Source organism: Hypanus sabinus, chromosome 14, assembly GCF_030144855.1.
Source record: "Hypanus sabinus isolate sHypSab1 chromosome 14, sHypSab1.hap1, whole genome shotgun sequence".
Taxonomy (NCBI): domain Eukaryota; kingdom Metazoa; phylum Chordata; class Chondrichthyes; order Myliobatiformes; family Dasyatidae; genus Hypanus; species Hypanus sabinus.
In genome coordinates, this window is record NC_082719.1 from 74,747,239 (window position 1) to 74,769,616 (window position 22,378).

At 39.5% G+C, this 22,378-nt stretch overlaps 1 protein-coding gene across 1 annotated transcript in view; it reads left to right on the forward strand.

The window, feature by feature from the left end:
• Positions 1-13,993, forward strand: part of LOC132404879 (potassium/sodium hyperpolarization-activated cyclic nucleotide-gated channel 1-like) — a 255,912-nt gene extending 241,919 nt beyond the window's left edge. Inside the window, exons 8-9 of the mRNA XM_059989441.1 lie at positions 13,748-13,801; positions 13,939-13,993. Of these exons, the coding sequence (XP_059845424.1) occupies positions 13,748-13,752 (5 nt within the window). The 3' untranslated portion in view covers positions 13,753-13,801; positions 13,939-13,993. The remainder of the gene's footprint in view (positions 1-13,747; positions 13,802-13,938) is intronic.
• Positions 13,994-22,378: the final 8,385 nt, after the last annotated feature.

Below are 22,378 nucleotides of genomic sequence, written 5' to 3' on the forward strand. Positions count from 1 at the left end.
TGGGTATCAACTTACGTGACGAGCTGCTAAAAGCTTTAGGTACTCATTTTATTCTGTGCTTGCTGCCTCACTGCCTTAGATCTCATTTGAAGAGGACCATACAAAGACCTTTCATTTCATAAAACTCTGCATTTCTCTGAAAGTATTCTGCGTGACTGTGGTGTTGTTGGAGATGCTGGGAGAATGTTTCCCAGCAACTGCTGCTGGACAAAGATGGATGGAGAAGATGTAGAAGGGACCATGTGTTAAAAAGTGCCAACAATCCAACAACGTGTTAATAAAGGGCCTGTGCCATTGAGACATTGTTACACCGTGATCCCAGCCACATCTATATGACTTCCTCACGTGACACAGACCCCATTTAAAAGTGACTTATCCATGGATATTCTTCATAATCTTTCCAAAAGTACTGCAGTGAAGTATCTCTGTGTTTAAAAACAAATCATTTGAAAAAGTTCTGCTTTCAGTGGGATAAAAACAGGTCTGGCCCATGTAAATTAACTCCAAAGTTTAACAAGCAAATTGTAACTGAAATTTCAGGTCTAGATACACAAGGACTAATCAGAGATAGCCAGCATGACTTTGTCAAGGGCAGATTCTGTCTGACAAACCTAATTGAATTTTTTGAAGCAGAAAGAGAAAGGGAAAATGAACTCAAATTGTATTGGCTCCTCCATGATAACTAGTCTCCAGAGGTGGAATGTCTGGTCTTATTAGAAAGCTAACCTCGGAAACAGCAGCAGGCTAATCAGACACTTGAACTATTCCAGTGCTCATTGAGATCTTGATCCACATCTGTGATGATTTTATTTTAGGTAGGTTAATCAACTCCCATGAACAATGAGAGTTTGGTAAACAGGATGCTTTCTCACTTTTGGCAGTTTATCCACTGCAACCAGATTGTATGACTCAATTGAGATAGCTTCTCCACAACACACTGTGTCAAGCCTCTCACCTGAAACATTACCTGTGGATTCTGGCAATTGTACATCGATATTACCATCTTACAATGGAATCCTAATATTACCTTTTTTAATGCGTCTTTGGCAAGCATGCATAATGCAGCTCCTGACTAAACACCTTCAAGGAAAGTCCCAATTTAGCTGCTTAGCTCACCTTTTATCCCAAGTTTTCATTCTTATCCAGATGTTAACAAACTCTTTCTGTAGTGGTTTTGATAGTCACTATCTGCGTTTTTATCACCACACCCACTTCTTTGAAGAAAGTTGCTTAGGTTTACTATTAACTCATCCCTGGTGACGCATCTCTCATGTTACAGATGTCATGCAGCACAGTACAGTACTTCAACCAACCATCTTCCACAAAACCATAAGACATATAAGCAGAATTAGGCGATTCAGCCCATCGAGTCTTCTCTGCCATTCCATCATGGCTAATTTAATATCCATCTCAACCCCATTCTCCTGCCTTTTCCCCATATCCATTGATGCCCTGACTAACCAAGAAGCTATCAACCTCTGCTTTAAGTATACTCAATGACTTGGCCTGCACAGCCATCTGTGGCAATGAATTCCACCGATTCACCACCCTCTGGCTAAAGATATGTTTTCACCTCATCTCTGTTCTAAATGAACGTCCCTACATTCTGAGGCTGTGCTTTCTGGTCCTAGACCCCACACTATAAGAAACATCCTCTCCATATTCACCCTATCTGAGCCTTTCAATATTCTATAGGTTTCAGTGAGATCCCCCCCTCATTCTTTTAATCTCCAGTGAATACATGACCAGAGCCGTCAAATGCTCCTTGTATGTTAAACCTTTCATTCCTGAATTATTTTTGTAAACTATGTTTGGGCCCTCTCCAATGCCAGCACATCTTAGATAAGGGGCCCAAAACTGCTCACAATATGCCAAGGGCAGTCTGCCCAATACTTTATTGAGCCTCAGCATGATATACTTGCAATTATACTCCAGTCCTCTCAAAATGAATGCTAATATTGCACTTGCTTTCCTTACCACTTAATGAACCTTTAGGGGATCCTGCTTGAGGACTCCCAAGTCTCTTTGCAGCTCTGATTGTTGAATTTTCTCCCCATTTAGTAAACAGTCTACCTTTATTCCTTCAACCAAAGTGCATGACCAATCACTTCCTTGTAAGATATTTCATATGCTGCTTTTTTGCCCATTCTCCCAATCTGTCTAATTCCTTATGCAAACTCCCTGCTTCATTAACACTACCTGCCCTTCACCTACCTTTGTATAGTTCACAAACTTGACCGCAAAGCCATCAATTCCATTATCCATTATTAACATGTAACATGAAAAGAAGTGGTCCCAACATTAACCCTTGTGGTACACCACTAGTCACTGACAGTCAATCAGAAAAGACCTCTTTTTTCCCATACTTTGCCTGCTGTCAGTCAGCAATCCACTTTCCATGCTGGTATCTTTCCTGTATTACCATTGGCTCTTATCTTGTTAAGCAGCCTCATGGTGCAGTATCTTGTCAAAGGCCTTCTGAAAATCCAAACCAGCCAGCATCCACTGACTCTCCTTTGTCTATCCTGCATGTCATTTCCTCAAAGAATTCCGACAGATTTTTCAGGCAAAGTTTCCCCTTAAAGAAACCATACTGACTTCTGCCTAGGTATTCGTGTGCCTACAAGCACTTCGAAAACATATCCTTGATGATGGACTCCAGCATCTTGCCAGACTAACTAGCCTATAATTTCCTTTCTTCTGCCTTATACCATTATTAAAGAGTGGAATAACATTTGCAATTTTGCAGCCCTCCAGAACCATGCCAGTATGTAATGATTCTTGAAAGATCATTACTAATGGCTCCACAATCTCATTAGGTACGTCCTTCTGAACCCTGGGGTGCAGTCCATCTGGACCTGGTGACATATCTACCTTCAGACCTTTCAGCGTCCCAAGTATCTTCTCCTCAGTAACTTCACTCACTTCTGACCCCTGAATTTCCAACATACTGCTGGTGCCTTGACAGTGAAGACTGATGCAAAATACATATTGAATTCGTTTGCAACTTCTTTGTGCCTATTCTACCTCCCCAGCATTGTTTTCCAGCAGTCCAATATCCACTCTTGCCTCTCTTTTTCTTTATACAATACATATCAGAAAAACAAACTTTTGATATATTATTGACTAGCTTTCCTTCATAGTTCATCTTTTCTCTCCTTAGAGCTTTTTTGTTGCTTTCTGTTGGTTTTCAAAATCATCCCACTCCTCAAACATCCCACCAATTTTTCTATATTATTTGTTTCTCTTTTGCTTTAATGTTGTCTTTGACATCCCTTCTCAGCCACAGGTGGCTCATTCTTCATTTAGAATACTTCATCTTTGGGATTAATCTATCCTGTGCCTTCTAAAATGCTACCAGAAACTCCAGCTTCTGCTGTCATTCTTGCTAATTTTCCCTTCCAATGAACTTCGGTCAGCTGCTCTGTCATTCCTCTGTAATTCCCTTTAATCCTCTGAAATATTGATATATCTGACCAGCTTCTCCCTTTCAAACTGTAGGGTGATTACTATCATATTATGATCTTTACCCCTAAGGGTCCCTTTACCTTCAACTCCCTAATGAAATCTGGTTCCTTACACACCATTCCATTCAGAATTGACTTCTCCCTCATGGGCTCATCCACAAGCTGCTCGGAAAAGTCATCTTGTAGGCAATCTACAAATTCCATCTCTTGGGGTCCATCACCAACTTGATTTTCCCAATTTATCTGATTTTGAAAGCCACATGACTATTATAACATTACCCTTTTTACATGCTTTTTTCTCTCTTATTATAACTTGAACCCCACAATCCGGCTCTCTTCCAAGGCCCATATATAATTCCCATTAGGGTCTTTTTACCCTTGCAGTTTCTTAACTTTACCCACAAGGATTCTAATCAAAGAGAAAATCTGCAGATGCTGGAAATCCAAGCAAAACACACAAAATGCTGGAGAGACTCAGCAGCCCAGGCGGCATCTATTGAAAAGAATACAGTCAATGTACCGGGCCAAAACCCTTCATCAGGACTGGAAATAAAAGATTTTTTTCCAGTCCTGATGAAAGGTCTTGGCCTGAAATGTCAACTGGACCCTTCCATTGGTGCTGCCTGACCTACTGAGCAACCCCAGCATTTTATGTGATTCGATATCATTCAATCCTATGTTACATCTTTCTAAGGATTTAATTCCACTGTTCACCAACACAGAGACCCCACCCCCTCTGCCTACCTGCCCGTTCTTTTGAAACAATGTATATTCTTGGATGTTAAGCTCCCAACCAAAACCTTCTTTCAGCCACGACTCAGTGATGCTCACAATACAATCTCTAACTGTGTTACAAGATCATCTACCATATTCTGTACACAACGTGCATCGAACTATGACACTTCAGTCCTGTATTCATCACCCTTTTTTGGTTTTGGCATCATATTACACTTCATCTCATCCTACTGACTGTAATTTTGCACTATCTATCATCTGCCTGTCCTGGCTCAGTCTAACTGCACACTGAATCTACTGATTAACAACTGCCCCATCCTCAGCTCTTTCTCTCAGTTCCCAACCCTCTGCCAAACCTGTTTATAAACTCTCCAGGCTCTAGCAAACCTGCCCACAAGGATATTAATCTCCCTCTGGTTGGGTGTTACTCGTCCTTTTGAACAGGTCATACCTTCCTCAGAAGAGATCCCAATGATCCAGAAATCTGGAAACCTGTGTCCTGCACCAGTCATTCAGCCATGTATTCATCTACCGAGTCCTCCCATTCTTACCCTCACTGGCACATGGCATAGGCAGCAATCTAGAGATTACTAACCTGGAGGCTCTGCTTTATCAGCTTTCTACCTCGCTCCCTAAAATCTCTCTTCAGGACCTCCTCACTTTTCCTGCTTATGGCATTGGTACCAATAAGTACCATAACTGCTGGCTGCTCTCTCTCCCCCTTTAGAATGCTTTGGTCTGATCCAAGCCATCCCTAATGTACCATCTGGGCTTCTCCTTCATGTCCACAAAGTCTCCTGTCTGCTCCTTTTACTACTGCACTCCTTTTTTCTTCCTTTCTGAGCCACAGACAGCTGACCACTGTGCCATTCCCCTCTCCCCCCAACACTTTACCTGTTGTTGAGGGGATCTGCCATAGGGCCACTCTGCACTGGCTGCCTGTCCCCTTTCCTTCTGCTGGCAGTCACCCAGTTACCTGTGCCCTGCACTTTGGATGTAACTACCTCCTTCTGAGTCCTGTCGATCAACCTCTCATCCTCCCGAATGATCCAGAATTTATCCAGTTCCAGCTGCGATTCCTTAACACTGTCAGGAAGTAACTGCAGCTGGGTGCACTTGTTGCAGGTGTAATTGTCAGAGACTCTGGAAGTTTCCCTGCCTACCCACATCCCGCAAGAGGAGCATTTCACTACCCTGCCTGGCATCACTGCCCTCACTGCCCTAACCATGTAATGAGAAAGAAAGACAGAAAAATTAGGCAAAATAAAATCTACTCACAGCCTTCATCTCTCCTTGCTGAGGCCTCTGTGAGCCAAAGCCGGAGCTCCCCACTCTAACACTGGCCCACACACAGATTGGGCGCTCCCACGATGCCCATATGACCAATAAATATCTATCTACAATAATCCCATTTACCAGCACTTCATCCAAAGCCTTGGTGATTTAAGTGCTCCTTCAAGTGCCTGTTAAAAACTGCAAGAGTAACATCTTCTCAGGCAGGAAATTCCAGATCCTAGCCACCCTCTATCTTTCTTTAGCTACCTTCCAAGCCTGCCCCTTAGCTTAAATCTTTGCCTTTTGTTTTTTTAGTTGCCTCTGTCATTGGTGAAAACCTTCCTATTATCCATCTCATGCTGCCTCTCATGAATCTGTATACTTCCTGCAATTCCATCTCAGCATCCTGCTCACCAGGGAAAACAAGCCTAGTCCTGTCCAGCTTCTTCTTGTAATTGAAATAATCCATGCCTGGCAACAGATGGTGAAACAGATGTCATCAAATCCACATTCTCCAGGGTTATTAGAGCTTCATTCAGTAATCCTTGACTAGCAGTTTCTGCGAGCTCTCAGCTTCCAGGAGCATCTCAAGTAAAGTCCAGTGACAAATCATTCCAAAGAATGAGAAGCTCCTAGATTACTTAACCACCTAGTGCTACGATTCTCTTAAATGCACAATCCATCAATTTGAGTGACTTGATCTAATCCACTAGCAGGAATCACAACCCATAACTACAATAGGTAATTGAACCCAATCATCTCAACCAGACATCCAGCTATCCATCTCACCCATTAGTTGGAGAATGAGTGTGTTTGCAACACCAGCTTGGTTAGAATCAACAGAAAGTGATGGAAGTATTTCAAATTCATATCTTATCCTATCAGAGCAACCCATCGTGGTATCCATATGACAACACACACAAAATGCTGGTGGAACACAGCAGGCCAGGCAGCATCTATAGGGAGAAGTGCTGTTGACGTTTCGGGCCGAGACCCTTCGTCAGGACTAACCAAAAGGGAAGATAGTAAGAGATTTGAAAGTAGTGGGGGGAGGGGGAAATGAGAAATAATAGGAGAAGACCTGAGGGGGTGGGATGAAGCTAAGAGCTGGAAAGGTGATTGGCGAAAGTGATACAGAGCTGGAGAAGGGAATGGATCATGGGACGGGAAGCCTCAGGAGAAAGAAAGGAGGGGGGGAGCACCAGAGGGAGATGGAGAACAGGCAAACAACTAAATATGTCAGGGATGGGGTAAGAAGGGGAGGAGGGGCATTAACAGAAGTTAGAGAAGTCAATGTTCATGCCATCAGGTTGGAGGCTACCCAGCCGGTATATAAGGTGTTGTTCCTCCAACTTGAGTTTGGATTCATTTTGACAATAGAGGAGGCCATGGATAGACATACCAGACTGGGAATGGGACGTGGAATTAAAATGTGTGGCCACTGGGAGATTCTGCTTTTTCTGGTGGACCGAGTGTAGGTGTTCAGCGAAACAGTCTCCCAGTCTGCGTCAGGTCTCACCAACATATAAAAGGCCACACCAGGAGCACTGGACGCAGTATACCACACCAGCCGACTCACAGGTGAAGTGTGGCCTCACCTGGAAGGACTGTCTGGGGCCCTGAATGGTGGTGAGGGAGGAAGTGTAAGGGCAGGTGTAGCACTTGTTCCATTTACAAGGATAAGTGCCAGGAGGGAGATCGGTGGGAAGGGATGGGGAGGACGAGTGGACAAGGGAGTCGCGTAGGGAGCGATCCCTGTGAAAAGCAGAAAGTGGGGGGAAAGGAAAAATGTGTTTGGTAGTGGGATCCCGTTGGAGGTGGTGCAAGTTACGGAGAATTATACATTGGACCTGGAGGCTGGTGGGGTGGTAGGTAAGGACAAGGGGAACCCTATCCTGAGTGGGGTAGCGGGTGGATGGGGTGAGGGCAGATGTGCGGGAAATGGGAGAGATGCATTTGAGAGCAGAGTTGATGGTGGACGAAGGGAAGCCCCTTTGTTTAAAAAAGGAAGACATCTCCTTCATCCTAGAATGAAAAGCCTCATCCTGAGAGCAGATGTGGCGGAGACGGAGGAATTGTGAGAAGAGGATAACCGTTTTGCAAGAGACAGGTTGGGAAGAGGAATAGTCCAGGTAGCTGTGAGCGTCTGTAGGCTTATAGTAGATATCAGTAGATAGGCCGTCTCCAGAGATGGAGACAGAAAGATCAAGAAAGGGCAGGGAGGTGTCAGAAATGGACCAGGTAAATTTGAGGGCAGGGTATCTGATAATGAGAGATACCTAGCCTCAGAATGTCCAGTTAATTGCTTGCAGAAGCAAACAACCACTAAATAAGGTAGGTCCCATCGCCTGGAAACAAAGAAGCAAGTTTATTCATAAAGACCCTTTGGAGTACTGTAAAACTGGTGGATATGAAGTATGAGGAAATGGAATTAGCACAGAAGCATTTCTCAGATATCTCAGAGTATACGGATGTAAGGCCATCATGTCAATTGACCAAAAGTAGGCATATGGATACCCTCTCTCAGTAATATTCTAAAGGTAATAAAGTAAAATGTACCTTCAGCACTGCAGAAGTGAGCTCGTAGTAAACTCATCAACGTCACATATGCCTTCAGCCATATCACCAGTAACAATATCATACCTGTTTACAAATGCTACTCTTTTCTATACAACACTTCATTCACTGTCAGCAAAACCCCCACTAACATCAGAGTCATGGAGTTACACAGTGCTACAGCATTGTGACTCTGCCATTTATCTCTCGCACTCCTATCTGTTCTCCACTCACCTATTCGATGGGGTTATTTAGCCAGTGAGCCTGTCAACCTGCACACGTTCAGGATGTGGGAGGAAATCAGAGCACTGAGAAGAATCTCACACTATCATAAGAATATGTAAACTCCAATTCCTCTTACATCATTCAAGCTGACTGTCGTACCCCTTACCTACCACCTGCACTGCGGAATTTGATTACAATACACACTTGATTGCTGCTCTTTTCCACCCAGATAGGTAGCAATAAGTTCTGTTGTACAGCTGTTTATTAAGGCAAAGAACAAGGAATCAGTTACCAAACTAAAAACTTCTTAACTTAAAAATACTTATCACAGATCCAAACTGCTGTGGCTGGTATAGTAGCTTATCAAAATTCATACCACATGATACGTTCTTGACACATTCACTAGAAATTAGATTTCTGCAACTTTTGCAAGTCTGGTATTTGTCCCTGCAATAACCACTCTCAATAACCACATTTGAGAGATTATAAATCATTAGTTTTGCTATTAGCAATGATCCATTTGGTTGTTTTACTAATCTGCAGCTGTTCATTTGGCTCATAACATTTTCCCCTCCACACTAAGAGACAATCAATCCCTTTTGGTTTATCATGTTTCATGCTGCACTACAGAAATACAATTCCAAAGCCAATTCTGATTAAAATACACTGTAATTAAATTTGAAAAGTTTATATATTCTTAATTACTCTTTTGGATATTGCACATTACTTTTCTGCACATATTGCACTTAACCATTTTTAGACAGTATGATGTGGCCCAAAAACATATGCAAATAATGGGGCAAATGGTCTCCTCCCGTATCGTAGCATAATACATCGGAAAATAATATGCTGTCCCTCATAAGAGAAAATACTTGTGATTTGTCATGATGTATTTTTGAAGTGTAGTTATTGTTGTAATACTGGAAAATGTTGTAGTCAATTGACATACAGCAAGGTTCCACAAACAGCAATAGAACAAAATGATCATATCATTTGTTTCAATTTTGTTTCTTGAAGAATAAATATTAATCAGAGCATTGACAGATCTCCCATTTTCTTTACCACAATGCCGCTGTTGGTTCTTTTCCATCCTCTTGAGATGATGGACAGGGACTTAGGTTTATATTCGGGCTGTAAGTGCTGTACTGGAGTGCCTGATTGAATGGACATACCCAAAAAGCTTCTGACCCAGCAGAAAGTGTGCAAGCCTGAAAGTACATTTAGAATGATGATCCAGAGTTAAATCACCACACAATAATTTTAAAAGCTGTGGCGAAGGAATTAATAGTATGCAAATTGAAACAAATTTTTAAAAGTAAAGCCTTTTATAGCATTATTAGGTTCCAATTAACATTTCAGGTGTGACAGTACAATATATATTAATACTAGTTTTTATTCACCTAAGTATGCTAAATGGGAGATCTATTTGTTCTAAACAGAGCTATTTCAGACCCGAAATAAAATTTCACTTTGTTAATTGAAATGGAATCTGCTCATTATCACACTCAATTTGCCTATTAGAATGATAAGATTAAGTTACCTAAATGGTATTAACTTTCATAGAACTACAACAATATCATAGCAGTAAATGACGGGGAAAAAAAATCAGCATTTGCTTAAATAATAGATGGCTTATGATGCTGTCTTTTTCAATCTGACCTTATTTCATCATATGGGATAAATAATTACTTTCTACTATGCAAATTATGTTAGATTCAATGGAATCCTTACTGATGGAAACACACAAAAAACAGTAAGACTTTTAAATGTCACATTAAGCATGTGGCAGAATGACACTGGATGAGAAATTCAAATGAAATAAGGTTGAGTAACATCATAGGAAGCAATTTGTTCCTATTTTTGGAGCTGAATGAGGAACATGCGCCAGACCATCCTGTAAGAATGGAGTCTTTGTCAGATGTAAGGAAGATGCTTTTGAAATTAAATTTGTTGCTCTTTCTCCACAAACAAAAGTGCATTCAGAAAAGGCTGCATGTTCCTATCATATTAGCAGCAGTTGATATGAATAACATTCTCCACCTTTCAGCGGAACAAGTTTCTCTTACATTGGCTCTCAAAGTGGGTGGGTAAATCGAGTTGTAAAAGTTGCAAAAATCAACTAGTGTCAATTTTAAAAATTCATATTCTTGGATGCAATATGATAAAAATAAACAACAAATATGGTGAAAGAATGATGAAAATTCCTTATGATTATGCCCAAAACTTGTTCCTATTTCCCTACCTTGCTTTCTCTTTCAGATAGCAACTGATTAACTGTTTGTTTCTGATTATTACTTTTTTTAAATTTTAGATTATAAAAGTTCATTTAAGGTGTATTTAGTTACCTACAATATTCATATATATATATATATATCTGTGTGTGATTAAGGCTGATATCAATATCTGAACAAAGGATCTGGGACCAGGTGAAAATAAGCTTGAGATAAGACCATAAGATCGTAAGACTATAAGACATAGGAGCAGAATTAGGCTATTTGGCCCATCGAGTCAGCTCCACCATTCAACCATGGCTGATCCTTTTTCCTCCTTCTCAGCCCAATTGCCCAGCCTTCTCCCCACAAAGCAATCAGCCAGGATCATATGGAATGGCAGAGCCAAATTAAGCCCTGAATTAGGCTTAATTTCCTTTGTTTGCAGACAAAGGTTGTGCAAGCACTTCATGAAGTTCAATTAGCATGAAGAAATTAAAACTGTGGTTATACTGCATCTGTCTACTGATTGCTGGTGGTTTTAAAATCCAGTCATTTTATAGAGTAGGCTGATCTCAGGTTGATCTGTACAATTAGGAAATACAGAGTACCTGCTTCCTGATTTACCTGCTAATCCATGTCATTCTCACTATCCACAGCCCCACCAACCTATGTGTCTCCTGAAAAATGAAAAGTTACTAATCATGCCTCCTACATTATTTTCTAAGTTGTTAATTATACAAAACAATAAGAGCCCATTTCTTGTCCTCGTGGTACACCACTGTTCACGTACTTCCGGTTGCAATAGCAAACCTCTTCCATCACTCTCAGTTTCCTATCAGCAAGCCAACTGTGGGCTGCATTTGTCAATTTGCCTTGCATCCCAAGGGCTCAAACCTTCTAGCCATATGGGACCTTGTCATATGCCTTACTAAAGTCCATCAATCATACTTCCTTTCTTGGTGTACTTAGTTACATCTGTGGAAGAAAAATCATTTACATGATTCAGACAGAATCTCCCACCAGGAAAGCCATGCTGATTTTCCCCATGTTTATGCTGTTCCTCTCAACTTTTTTCCCCCAATAACTTCCTAAACTCTGATGGCCAATGAAGATTAAATATCTTCATCAGGGCCCCAATAGCCTCCACACTTGACCCCATGGCAGTGTAGGAAACATCTTGTCATGTCCTGAAGAATTATCCACGTATATTTCTGTTAAACTATGTCTTCTTTTCAATGATAATATAGCCCCAAATGCCACCAGCTCTATTCCTAAAATCTCCAGATACAATGACTCTCTCCTTGGAGGATACAGAGGAGTAACATTCATTTAAGACATTGCCCATTTCCTGTGGCTCTGCAAAGAAATTTCTAGAAAACTACTGGTATTTGTACATTGTCTCTTCAATGAGGATGGGATTATAATTGTCACTGCTGCAAACTTGAAGAACTGTCATGATGCCCTGTGTTAGATGGATCTTACACCATTTGGCTTTGGTATGCAATATGTGAAATGATTTTATTGTCATCAAATAATTCAGATATGGAGTAATTTTATTTTGTGAATCCAGAAACAGGGTGCCACGGGAACATAGTGGTTACCGCAATGCTATTATACCTCAGGATGTCAGAGTTGGAGTAGGATTTTCCATTGAAGGGCATTGGTGCTTCCATACTAAGCAGTGATGTAGCCAGTTAATATACTCTCCACTACACTTCTATAGAAGTTTGTCAAAACTTTAGATGTCATGCGGAATCTTCACAAACTCCTAAGGAGGTAGATGCACTGCCGTGCTTTCTTCATAGTTGTACATACGTGCTGAGCCCTAGACATGTTCACCAAAAGGAATTCCACCAAGGAATTAAAAGTTGCTGACCCGCTCCACTTCTGAATAAATAAATAAATAAATCCAGTGCACCAAAATATTGGGAATTTGTTATGAAGACAGGTTTGTAAAGCAACAATGTCTTCTGAATGAACTTTGACAATGTACTGAAGATGCCTATTTCTATTAGAATTTTCCTCAAAATGGCTCCATTCTGACATCAGTGATACAACAGATTCAAGCAGCCATTTTCATTCTCCAATGTGATTATTTTTTACCTTTATTTGCAAACACCAAACCAGTGTAATTGCCAAATTATAACAACATTTTCATTCATCGCACTGCGTTTAACACTTCTTAAAAAAAAACAAAGTAAAATGCCTTGGAATAAATATGTGGTAATAAAGCCTATTGGACCATCATGCATCTCAAGCCATTTTTTTCAATATAACATACACATACAGTGGATTCTGGTTAATTGGGCAGCCGCTTATTTGGGACCCTTAAAGAACAAATACTAATTGAGAAATTAGCCAAGATTCCTTTGTTTACTTGGGACACATTGCAGTTTAATTGGGTGAGGAGGCTGTGGCCAAACAAATTCTAGCAAGCATCAATCACATGCCCTTGTGGGCCATTAGACAATGCACTGTGTTTAGAGCAAACAGTTCTTAAATAGGGTCAGCTGCATGTGCTTGTGTTCAAAGAGTAGTGATTTTTTTTCAATGTAAGTTGGTGGGAGATAAGCAATAAAACAATTCTGAAATATTTTGCTCACTGTGATTTCAAGCATTCAGTTTTGGAGTTGCCAGAAATGGCCAGGAGTGAAAGTGAAATGACCTCACTGCTGCAATGAGTTCGAAACAATGAAGAATTTGAAGTTATCAACAATCACCTTGAATATTACAATGAAAATAAAGATTTGGAGGATGCAGTCATCGATAGCATTGTTTGAAAGTGGTCCATTATCGACACTAGTCTGAGCTGATTTTTTCCAGTCAATCAAAAGAACGTAGCAGAGTACACTGTATGAATTCTTCCATCAATAACTTTTAGGAACTAATATACAATGTTATAATACTGTGGTAGTATTGAAAGTGCTCTAATTTATTCTAAATTTCATTTAAATACATAATGTGTTACTCAGTTAAACAGTATTTTGTCTTTTTTATACTTTTTTAACTATTTCCATGAAACTTCAGCTAATTGGGGTAACCACTTAATTGTGCCAAAATGTACTGGCTCTGATGTTTCCCAGTTAACTGGAACCCACTGTATTGACTTTTATTAAAGATTTATTCCCCAGGATAGATCTTTATTTGACTTTGATTTTTACTCAATCCATGTAAGCATTATGGGATACAGTTACACCATACACATCCAAATGGTGGCTATTTATGTAATATATATTTTTATAATGTCAATAAAAGGTTCCGTCTTTACTTTTCCAGACTGAACTACATCCAGAATACAGGGAAAAAAGGAGGGTTCATCTGGAAAGATAGGTGGATAGCCCTTCCATTTTTTTTGCTGTTTTTAAGGGGTTATCCTCACTAATTTTATCAAATTTGTCATTATGCATGGAGAATGATAACTTTTCCAATTTGCACATGTCTGCATTTATCTCTGTCTTGTTTTCTAGGGAAGAAGAACTCTCTCTTATTACATAAAGTTCAAAGAGATCTGAACACTGGTGTTTTTGATAACCAAGAGACAGAGCTTCTAAAAAAGATGGTGAAACAAGACCGGGAGATGGTGCAATTCATAGAAACACCCCTCACTGCATCATTTGGCGTATTTCCTCCATTATCTGGCAACTCAATCATCAGGGCTTCTATGCAGTCACAGCCACTAAATATAGCTCAGTCAGATTTTCAGCACATTTCCTCACCAAATTTGAATACTTATTCGCCGTCTTCTCAACCATCCACAAGGCCACCTCAGCTGGTTCAGACTGTACCCAATCAGAATTCCCCATCGCCCAGCCCACAGGCGGTGGCTCCCTCACCCAGCTCTTTTACTGCTCCAGTTCCAAGTCCTTCTGTTCAGAGTCCTCTGGCAGGCCGAACTTTCCAATATGGTTCACCAAATGTGTCACAGATGTCTTTGATACAACAACAGCCAGTGCACAGCCCTGCCCAGAGGCGTGATTCCAACAAAAGCGCGCAGGGTTTGCAAACGAGCAACCTAAGCAGAGATGTAAGACCTCTCTCGGCATCTCAACCTTCTCTGCCTCACGAGGTGACACCAATGATGATCAGACCACAGCCATCCTCTGGAGAACCATTAGCACCAGTTCCTGCTTCAATCCCAACCACGCAAAGTCCAGGTCCTCAAGGAGGCATCCGAAGCACTGTTCCACAGCGAATGTCCCTTTTCCGACACATGTCCTCAGGAGCAATACCACCACCACGAGGGACACAAGTAGCTCCACCAACTCAAAAAAGGGAAACATCTGCAGTCTTAAGTACAGATACTGATCAAGGAAGACCACGATTTCCCTCTAATTTATGACCTGAACAGATTTTGTTTATTGCTGACCCTGTTAATATTGAACACTGAAATCCTTGCTCAGCATTCTACAAGGCAACCTCATTGTTCATGAGGAAAGTCTCATCATCTTCTGACAGACTGGACATTGCTGTCCTCATGACATGCACAGCTCAACACATGTAAAATATAACAGAATAAAGGATTACAAACCCCAATTTTCAGAGCTCTAATCAGTAAACTATCGGTCTTCCTGCCCCATGGATTTTGAACATATTGAATTGTTTTCTAAACTCTTGTAAAATAAGAGAAGAGGAACAGTAACTCACCAACTGGATCAACATTATCATTTAAACAAAATTCTCAGAGTGCACAGCAATGCAAATCCAGTTTGGGACAGAGTTTTTAGGTGTTTCAGTGCTGCTCCATAAACATCACCTAGATCATTCAGTGTTTCCTGCTGGAGAACTACTCATCAAGATATTGTGTCTTTTATCAACAATGCATGGGACACCCAGTATGTTTTGTAATGAACTCTCAATAGGTTATTCTGTAAAATCTGTTCCAGTATTGTTCTGGGTGATACTTCTGCATGTTCAATGGTGGACTAAGGACCAAGTTTAAACCCATCTTGACATCTCTGCTAAAATAGACAAGACATTCCTCATTTTAGCTTCAGTGTTAAATGTATGCTGCATTTTAATGGATTCAGCTAAAGGACATTTACCTACAACATAGAGTACATGTGGAGGAAAGGAAACATCCATGTCTTTGATGCTAATATAAATGCAAATACGCTTATTGTGGTAACTAAGATTTTTTCATTCCTATTCCTTTTCTCCTTATCGTTTTCCATTCAGCTTTGAAAAATAAGTAACTTGTTGGCCTGGAAGGTTATTTAAAAAAATATGTCAAAGACAGCATCTCATGATGTCTGTAAGTACCATGCTGCACAATTGTAATGTTTCAATGTCTTATTTTATTAAAATAATACTTTTATTGGTTAAATGACACTTCCAAGCATTTAAACTGGTCTTTTTCCTTTATTTTGTTTCTTCATTTCCATTGTATTTAGTAATGTACTATGTTTATTTAAAATCTGCTGTTTTAGAAAACATTCCCAATTTGTTCTGTGTATGATGCTTTAAGACACATCATGAAAGAAAATATTTAAAGCCATACTCTCATAATTTCATTCATATTGTAAACTCTTTTAAAGTGAGTATTAATTGTAAGTTTCTTCTACATTTAGTTGCTTTGGTATTTCTCTAGATATATTTCTGAATTTTTATTTTTAAGTGTGAGGTCATTGGTCTTAATGCAGCTCCAAACAATCTTAAAAAGTCACATCACCTTTCAAAGTGATTTGATTCTTTATCAAAATTAGTTCATTGATGAGTTTCCAATTAGATTCAAAAGTGTGGATATCTTTATTTCCTTCAATATTTCCCCAGCAGCATTTCCCCTCAAAATGAAAGTGAAAAAGTTGTGTATGATTTTCGTTGACGAATCCTATATAAGATTGTAACTATATCGGTATTTTCAGTTACTTTGCTAAATGAGAGAATATGGCTTTAAGCTAATGTTTGCTTATCATATGCAGTGCAAATAGCAACTTATTTTTGGAATGCAAAACACTGATTATTAATCAAGAAATCAAATGGAACAAATAAAGGAAAAGGATTTATTTCAATAGGAAATTGTGTTTTGTGAGGTTCCTTCTGGTGTCATGGGTTCTTTTAAATGTTTTTGTTTTCTTCTGCATTTGTTTTGGAAGCTTATCTCCACAAATGACATTCTTATGCTATTGTGTGCCTAAATTGTAGTCGTTTTATACTCATATGTATAAAAATGAAAATTTTAAAGATATCTGCATCATAAGAATTTAATAGAAAGATGTTAGAATTCCAAATGGTTACTATTTTGCTTAAGTGTTGATATTTGGGAAAGGAAGGACAGGGGCCACTACCTAAGGGAGTAAGGACAAAATTTATCTTTTTCAAACCAGATTTATCCTTGTCACAGATGGCACAAATTAATGTATATATTAATATATGTGCAGAAATTGAAATAGGATTAACATAATGTAAAATATAAAAGAATACATAGATATATACTTATATACCTATTCTGAATTCTGGTGTTGACACCATGGCCTCTAATAGTTCATATATATATATATTGTATATAAAATTGCACTGAGGTAAGATTATCCTGCACAATTTCATTGTAGCTTTCCTGGCATTAACTCCACATGGCTTAACAGCTGATGTGAGTTTGTACAGTAATGGACATTGGTGCTATGGGAAGAAACTTTGAATGTAAAATTCTTGTGGAAGGACAACCTAGTCAGTGGATGAGCTTAATTATTTTCTTGCTGTCTTTGCTTGTACTGAAACTTTAAACATGAAAGCAGTAAAACATGGAAAGTCAAACATTATCCAAGCAAGGCACTAATCAGGGAGGTGTTTCATCTGATCATCCTATAAAAGAAATGCTTTCATGGAAGACTGTTCTCCATGTTTAGTACTTTGATATGAATGAGATATGCACTTCCCCTGCAATGTAAAGATGTCTTGCTTCCTTACCCCTCATTTGTTTGTGACTAATGAATTTACTATAGTGGCATGCTGCACATATTCTTTGCCAGACAACTTATGATGATGGAAATTTCAGCTTTAATCATTTGCTATATAAGGAAGCAGTGACTGATTGTCCATTTACTACATAAAGGAAATAAAAAAATTGTTGGTGCATGACTATAGGGGAAGCCAACAAGAATAATTGACTTAGCACATGGCTGAAAAAGTTTGAAAGGCTTGCACAACTTTGACTCCAATATGCAGGAAGATTTGCTTGCAGCTATTCAACATCTGGCCTTTCTTTAATTTCTCCTTGAAAATTTTCTTCCCTGAAGCTGTTAAATTCCTTTGAGAGTTTAGTTTGACTTCTTAATTAGAGTATGGTATCTCATCCAAATGCCATTTTTATTAGATGGTTCTAAACTTTGACTATTTACTGCAGCAAAGCCCTATTTATCTTCACCTGACAGCCATAGGCATCTTTCCATTTTATTTATGGGAAGTGAATGTCATTAGCTAGGCCAAAGATTATTGCCCTTGAGAAGGTGACAGTCAGCCAGTTCAATGAACATGAACTGTCAAAAGTATCCCTGTAGTGAGGAGTCAGAAGGGAAGCCAGGACAGGTTGTTTTGTCCTGAAAGGTGTTGAGCTTAAAGACATGCTGGTGCCGCTGTCGTCCATCACACTTCTGACATGCCTTATAGAAGGACTTTGCGTTGTCATGGGGTAAGCTACTTCCAGCTTAAACATAGATTTTGGAATCCACATTTATGTTACATGTATCTGTACAGCAGTGAGAATTGAAAACCAAAGCTGTACCTCAGATGAACACCCTAACCCTTCCCCACTCCAGGATCGGTTATCACAGAGACTGCCTGCAAAGTACACTCATGGTCAATAAGACTCATAGAACAGTACAGCTCAGGAAAGGGTCCTCTGACCCACCTATCTCTGCTAATTGTGATGCCATTTAAACCACACATTTACACGTCCATCTCCCTCAGGAACTGCACAAAGTATACAAATCTGGCCTAACTAAAGTTTTATACAACTGCATTATGTCTTCCTGACTTCCATGTGTAGCACCCTGACCAATGAAGAAAAATATGCCATACCCCTTCTTAACAATCCCTTCTGCTTCTGCTGGCATTCCGATATGCCTCTGTATGTATACCAGTGCTCCTAACAATCCCGCAACTTACTGTATATTTCCCTACATTTGACCTACACACACCACACACATGTCTGCATCCAATCCCACCTGCCATTTCTCTGCTCCTATTTCCAACTATTATATATCCTGCTATTTATTTTGACAACTTTCCTCACTTCTCAATTTTTGTGTTAACTAAACACTTACTAATCAGCACAGCTGCATTTTCATCCAAGTAATATCTAGCACAAACATCTGAGGTTCCAGCACAAATCTTTGCAGAACACTGGTCATCGAACTTCCAGTCAGAATATCCCCTTACCACTACAACCCTTTGTCTTCTATGGCCAAGGTAATTTTGCAACTAATCCATCAAGTCTCCATGTATCCCATCCCATATTTCAGCCTAGCATGAAGTACCTTGTTGAAATTTCTATTAAACACTCAAGACCAGAACACTCAACTGTTTACAGTCTTAACAACCATGAAAGTTCAACAGTCTGCTAACAATATGTGTTTTCAAATTGTGTTTATAAGATCCAGGGTGTCCAATACATTCAGTGTTAACAAGTTAAGCTTTAATGTGACTTGGTTGCTGGGAAGACTCTGCTTGAATTGGCTAGACTGCAACATAAACTCTGCAATTGGCTCGATTGCCCTGTTTTCTTGGCTTTATTTTGTTACTAATTTGGGTAAATACAGTACTGTGCAAAGGTCTTGGGCACATATATACAACTAGGGTGCCTAAAACATTTGCACAATATTGTAGTAATTTTATGTATTGCTCTGTACTGCTGCCACGAAACAAAAATCATGACACATGTGAGTGATGATAAACCTGCTTCTGATATGGGTCTCTATTGTGGATTGAGAGTGGGAAGGGAGCAGGGAAGGGGAATCATGGTTTGGAAAAGGGGAAGGGAGAGGGGAGGGAGTGGGAAGCACCAGAGAGAGAATCTGTAATGATCAATAAACCAATTGTTTGGAATCAAATAACCTTGCCTGGTGTCTCAGGGCTGTGTGTGTCTGCACCCCACCCTCTCCCACCCATAGCCCTCCTTCTCTGCCACCTGTCCCACACCGCATTCCACTCCGCTCCATGTTGACAAATATCCTAGGCACACTAGCTGTATATATGTGTATAATATGTCTGTGTGTGTAAGAAATTTGCACAGTACTGCACATATCCAGTTTACTTATTGCACAAGATATACTGACAGAAACATTGTAGCTTAATGACATGTCCAGAGTTTTTACATTAGAAAGAGTTAAGAGCTATTAAATGTAATAACACAAATAACGCAATTGAAAAATTATCAACACACACAAAATGGTGGAGGAACTCAGCGGGCCAGGCAGCATCTATGGAAAAGAGTACAGTTGATGTTTCAGGCTGAGACCCTCCATCAGGACGGGATGGAGAAGATGAGGAGTCAGAGACCTGCAGAAGGGTTTCGGCCCAAAACGTCGACTGTACTCTTTTCCATAGATGCTGCCTGGCCTGCTGAGTTACTCCAGCATTTTGTGTGTGTAGCTCGGATTTCCATCCTCTGCAGATTTTCTCTTGCTTGCGATTTAACTTAAAAATAGAATTGTTTTACCTCTTGGAAAAGCAAATCTTTCCACTGTCATCAGCACTTGCAAGAAATTGATTTCAGTCAAAGATATAACTTTGCTGTTGTTAAAAACCATTATACTGGTTTCATATTTAAGCACACTGCTATCTTCATACTGAACTGATGTGTATTAAACAATGCAGATGTTAGGTCACATTAAAGAAGCAACCTCATTTGTGCCTGTTTCTCTGTGATTCCATTCTCCTGTAAACTTGCCATATTGCATTCATTACCCGAGTGTAAACCTGTCTAAATGCCACTGAACTTGTGTAGGCACAAAGGAATTTGTTCAGAAAATTGATTCATTCAGAATACATCTGGTGAGGTTATGAACTGTCAAATCAAATTACTGTACTAAAAATACTGGAAATTGTATACCTTCCCTGATACATCGTCACAGAAATGGTCACCATGGAGAATATCAGCTTCAATCTGGAGTAATTATGCCATTAGAGAGAGCAGTGGATTAATGATAAATGAAACACAAGGGCTGGCATTTTTGTGAGAAATTCAGATAAAGCTTAGGCTTTAGGTATAGTCCTGTGTGTTAATTTTTGCAGGTAATTAGTCAAAGAAGGTGTTCAAATCATAGCACAACAGGCAGCTATGCCAGCTCTGTGGACAGACTCTCCTGTTTGTCCCTTACGGCCTCTCTTTCCCCAATATATCGGCAAATAACTGTACTTTTGTTTTGCAAGTTCCTTTGTAATCTAACACCTCCATTCATTCATGGAATATATTTCAGCTCTTAATCCACGGTTTGGAAACCATTTCTGCTCATTTCCACTGCTGTTTACTTCAAGTTTGTGACCACTGGCTGCCGATCTCAGACTGAGAAAACAATTGCAACCTATTTCCTTTTTGAAAGTGCATTATTATTTTACATCATGTCAATGTCTTACACTTCTCTGCTTTAAAATTGTGGGAAAAGACTGAAAAGCATTGGAGAAGATTAAAACCGATTTTGTTTGCATATACATGGCTTTCTGGATCAGGGGCTTGTACCAAGTACACACTTTCTAAGCTGTACAATACTGTATGCAAATTGAAAATTTTACATCCGCAACTGAGAAACTTTGGAGGTGTGTGAAAAAATTTGTAGATTAAGAGTTGTGTGTGAGACTGCTGGGAGTCAACAATATGGAATTATCTACATTTTTATGTATGAACTAACAACTTAATTTTCTGTTTGATACCCAAATATTCCTTCATTAAAACTAAGGCTAGTTTTAAAGTCTAAAGTTATGGGTTTCAAAGAAGAGAACCATCTTTAACACACAGCCTGAATAATGGGACGCGGTTGCGGTTAACAAAAACAAAGTCTAGGTAACTTGATACTGATCCTTGAGTCAACAGGAAACTTGTCTACTTTTAATTCTACGATGAATATCAGAGACTTTGGAAGATTTTCCAGCTGATTAAATCATTAAATCAATTAGTTTGACTAATTGATACTCCATTGGCTCTTCGCTGGTTGGGGAGCTGACAGACAACAGGAAGTAAATCCATTCAAATACTTCCTTAGATTTCCTGTATATACATCAGAACTGAAGAGTCTCTGAATTAGAACTTAATAGTCCAGATAAAGATCTCTTAGTTCATTATTTTGGTGACATTTTGTCTTTCTTCCAATGTCAGGCCATTAATTGTATTAAAACAAATCATAAAATGATAATAAAACCCAGTCCTCACATTGGCTGCAGATTATGCTTTAACAGTGGCTTAAGTGCTGTTAGATCTTTGAAGGATCAATGTAATTTCTTTTCATGAGTAGAAGTCCTAACTTATTCAATCTTTCCCCTTAGCTCAGTCCCTCAAGTCCCAGTAACATAATTGTAAATGTTCTCTGTCCTCATTCAATCTCGTTGATATCGTTCCGATAGGTAAGTGACAAGAAATGCACACAATACTACAATTAGGCTTCACCAACTTCTTATACAATTTCAACATAACGTTCCAAATCCTGTACTCAATACTTTCATTTATGAAGGGCAATGTGCCAAAAGCTCCCTTTATGAACCTATTAACCTTTATGAACCTAATGGGCTGGTTCAGATCGCTGCCCAGTGAGATGTTTAGTCAGCTCTGCGCTAAACAATGGGACTCTCCTTGCAGACTTCAGTTCAGAAATGCTATTTGCTTGTGGTTACTGTTTGCACGATGCTTATTTTTCATTACACTTTGGGTGTTCGACGATCTTTATTTTTAAGGGTTATTTTATTTCCTTATGGATTTTTTTT